Raw genomic sequence first — 3,382 nt, 5'->3', positions numbered from 1 at the left:
ATGCCTAGCCCAATATGAAACACTTTATATTTTCTTCATACCTTTGCTTCTCCCTCCATGTTTAAAATATATGTTGGCTATATTTTCTGATGTAACTTCTTTTTTCCCCTTCAAAATGAGCAAAATTAGAAGAAAAAAGAGAACTTCATCCATGTAGAACTTCATCCATGTAGACTTTTACCTCACTCCTTATTAAAGCAAACAAATAGCCAACACTAGTCTCTCATCTATCATCCTACATCATCTACCACCGCACCTCCGCCTTAAAATGCTTAGAACTTGTGAATATTTTCAGCAGCTTTCTAAGTTCGAGATATGTCATTGAGAACGACTGCCTTCCTTCCTCCCTATATTTGTAACCGCACCTCATTAATATGAAATTGACCCAAATAAGAAAAAGCCTTAATTGCACTACCTTAATAGTAACAGGTCAAACTCAATTACTTCATTGTCCAGGTGGTAAAACCACAAACTACAAGGTGCATGCCTTTGGACACTTACCTACAAATTCCTGGACATTTACTGTTATTTATAGTGTGTTTCTTTCACAATATTCCGTTAATTGTTTAGTATAGTGTAGACCTGTTATTGAAGATGACAGGTTCAAAAGGAATTTTTCTTCTTGTTTTTATCTGCACATTCTTTTGTTTATTTTCAGTTATTGTAGGAGATTCTAAAGAAGAAAAAAGTCCAAGACTTGAGTTTAATTTCTATAGGAACAGTTGTCCGAATGCAGAACAAGTTGTGAAAGATGAAGTGAGTAGGTCTATGCTACTTGATCCTTCTTCGGCTGCTGCCCTCCTTAGACTCGCTTTCCATGACTGCCAAGTAGATGTACGTACAATTCTCTCTTTCCATCTTATAGCAATTAGCAAATCATTATCATATTTCCATTCAAGGGGAGCCTTGTAGCAACGGTCAAGTTGTTCGAGCCGTGAAATCGATGCTTGCATCAGAATAGGCTGTCTATATCACATCCCTTGAGGTCAGAAAGCGATCCAGTTTATGGGTACCTGTTGTAATTTCAAATTAATATACAATAATAATTGGGTTCACAGTTATCTATTTATAGATATTTAATGGATTTTTTAAATAAAAATACAAGTTCTACGCAAAAGTTATACTAACAACTATAATATAGATCCGCCACTGCTTGGGTTGTGGCTCTTCCCCGGACCATGAGTGAACGCATGATGCTTTGTGCACCGGGCTAGCCTTTTATTTCCGTACTACATTTATATGGGGGGGGGGGGGGGATAATCACATCTCAAGAGTTTGAAATCATGCGCGTCGAGTTCTGTCCTAGCCCCTAGCAACATATTTCAGTTACATAGAAATATGAATAGGATCTCTAATACTTGATTGATCTTCAATCAGTTGTTTTAGCCCTGTAATTTCCTGATGTTTGGTTTTTTGCAGGGTTGCGATGGTTCAGTAATGCTGAGTTATTCAAATGGTTCGATAACAGAAACAGAGTCAGACATGAACTTTGGAGTACGCAAACTTGACTTAATAGATGGAATAAAGAGATCTTTGGAGAGAATTTGCCCTCAAACTGTTTCTTGTGCTGATATCATTCAGTTAGCAGCTCGTGATGGTGTACATCTGGTACCAATTAGGAATGTTGTTTTTCTTGTTTCTTTCCTCTTATGATCTATATATAACTATGGTTTATTTTTTGAAAAAATAGCGCATCTCATAATAATTGTCATGCAATATTGACCAACAGGTACACATATAGAGCCAGGAATTCTAAAAGGGATTTAAAAAGAAGCAAAAAGCTATACCTAGGATTTGACCTTTTGACGGAGGGGATTCAATTAAACCCTCTTGCGTTCACCTAGCTCCACCCTAGATTGTATCCAACGAAATGTAACCCGAAACGGCTCCATTGTGTTTTTTGTGTTATTTCACAAGGAATGTTTTGTGTTTTCAGGCAGGAGGACCTTATATAGAGATTTTGACCGGACGAAGAGATGGTAAATTGTCAAGCAAGGAGAGAGCTGATAAACAGCTTCCAGCTGCAGACATTTCTGTTGACAAATTCATTAAAAATTTCCAGCAGAAGAATATCACTCTCCAAGAAGGAGTAGCCCTTATTGGTACAAACTACTTTTTCTGTCCCGTATTATATGATACTCGTTCCTTTTCAGTCCGTTTCAAAAGACAAATTGACTCATTTCTATATTTGGCATAAAAAGTACATAGCACGTTAAAGACCATAAGTTCTAGAGTACTTTTGGTATGCGTTAAAAGCCTTAGTTATTTCTTAAACTCTATGTCCACTCAAATACATCACATTTGAGCGATTTTGATGCAGGGGCACACACGCTAGGCATTAGCCATTGCCGGAACTTTGAGAAGCGATTGCAACCTACAGAGGATCCTACATTGTCAACATCATTCAAACTCACTTTACTGGTGATTTGCAGCAATCCATTTTTATCTAATGTCACTTTTGCAACCAATGATGCTACTACTTTTGCATTTGATAATCGTTACTTCAATGCAATACTTAATGGAAGAGGACTACTCAAGATTGATTCTGAGATTTCAAGTGATCAAAGAACAAAACCTTATGTCCTTGGATTTGCAAGCGATCAGCAGCAGTTTTTTAACAGCTTTACATCAGGATTCTTAAAACTCTCGAGCCATAAAGTTTTGCTAGGGAAAGAAGGAGAAATTCGCAAGGACTGTAGGTTTGTGAATAATTGAATAAGATTTGTGTTGTTGCTCATCTTGTCAGCAAATCAGCAATCAATAAACCTAAATTTACATATGTAGGACAAAAAATTTAAGTTTTCTTTCAATCCAACTATGATAAGAAGAAAAAATATGACATCTTTGTTTATATCGACTTTCACCTCTCCATTGAAAAGATATGTTCAGTCATTTTCATCTGTCTGTATATATCTCACAGTGTTTTCAGTTTACGCAGCAATTCAAGCTACTGAATTAGCAAGTTAAATTAAGTCTTGCAAATATTAGCTGCTGATGGATAGGTTCCGGAACATAAATGTTGTTGATTTTGACTCAAGATACGTTTTTAATGCTTTAAAAAAGGTATATTTTTATATATAACGCGGTTTTACACCGCGCTATATTTTAACGATGTTTTACACCGCGCTATATTTTAACGATGTTCTGGCCGTTAAAGTATAACGTGGTGTAAAACCGCGTTATATATGTATAGCGCAGGAATAAACAGCGCTATGCTGACCTGATGCGATGGATATGTATAGCGCATTATATAATCGCGCTATACTGTGTTTAGCGCATTTATATACCGCGCTATACCTGCTCATTAATAAACCCTCCTTCTTTCCCAACGATAGAAACCAGACGTTCTTCCCCCATTTTTAAAAAAACAAAACTGCGGTCC

General features: G+C 36.6%; 1 protein-coding gene across 1 annotated transcript; it reads left to right on the top strand.

The window, feature by feature from the left end:
* The first annotated feature begins 597 nt into the window (after positions 1 to 597).
* Positions 598 to 2,748, top strand: LOC104247632 (peroxidase 29). Its single transcript, XM_009803694.2, has 4 exons — positions 598 to 834; positions 1,420 to 1,608; positions 1,937 to 2,102; positions 2,321 to 2,748. Exons 1-4 carry the CDS (start codon positions 769 to 771, stop codon positions 2,713 to 2,715), a joined length of 816 nt encoding a protein of 271 aa, XP_009801996.2. The 5' UTR covers positions 598 to 768; the 3' UTR covers positions 2,716 to 2,748.
* Positions 2,749 to 3,382: the final 634 nt, after the last annotated feature.

The sequence above is a fragment of the Nicotiana sylvestris genome, chromosome 3 (genome assembly GCF_000393655.2).
Source record: "Nicotiana sylvestris chromosome 3, ASM39365v2, whole genome shotgun sequence".
NCBI lineage: Eukaryota > Viridiplantae > Streptophyta > Magnoliopsida > Solanales > Solanaceae > Nicotiana > Nicotiana sylvestris.
This window is presented reverse-complemented; position numbering and strand designations above follow the sequence as displayed.

Excerpts from the sequence above, each read along its gene's own strand:
- LOC104247632 (XM_009803694.2), top strand. The coding sequence starts at position 769 with ATGCTACTTGATCCTTCTTCGGCTGCTGCCCTCCTTAGACTCGCTTTC. Across the intron at positions 835-1,419 it reads TCCATGACTGCCAAGTAGAT|GGTTGCGATGGTTCAGTAAT; the intron begins GTACGTACAATT and ends GGTTTTTTGCAG. Across the intron at positions 1,609-1,936 it reads CTCGTGATGGTGTACATCTG|GCAGGAGGACCTTATATAGA; the intron begins GTACCAATTAGG and ends TTGTGTTTTCAG.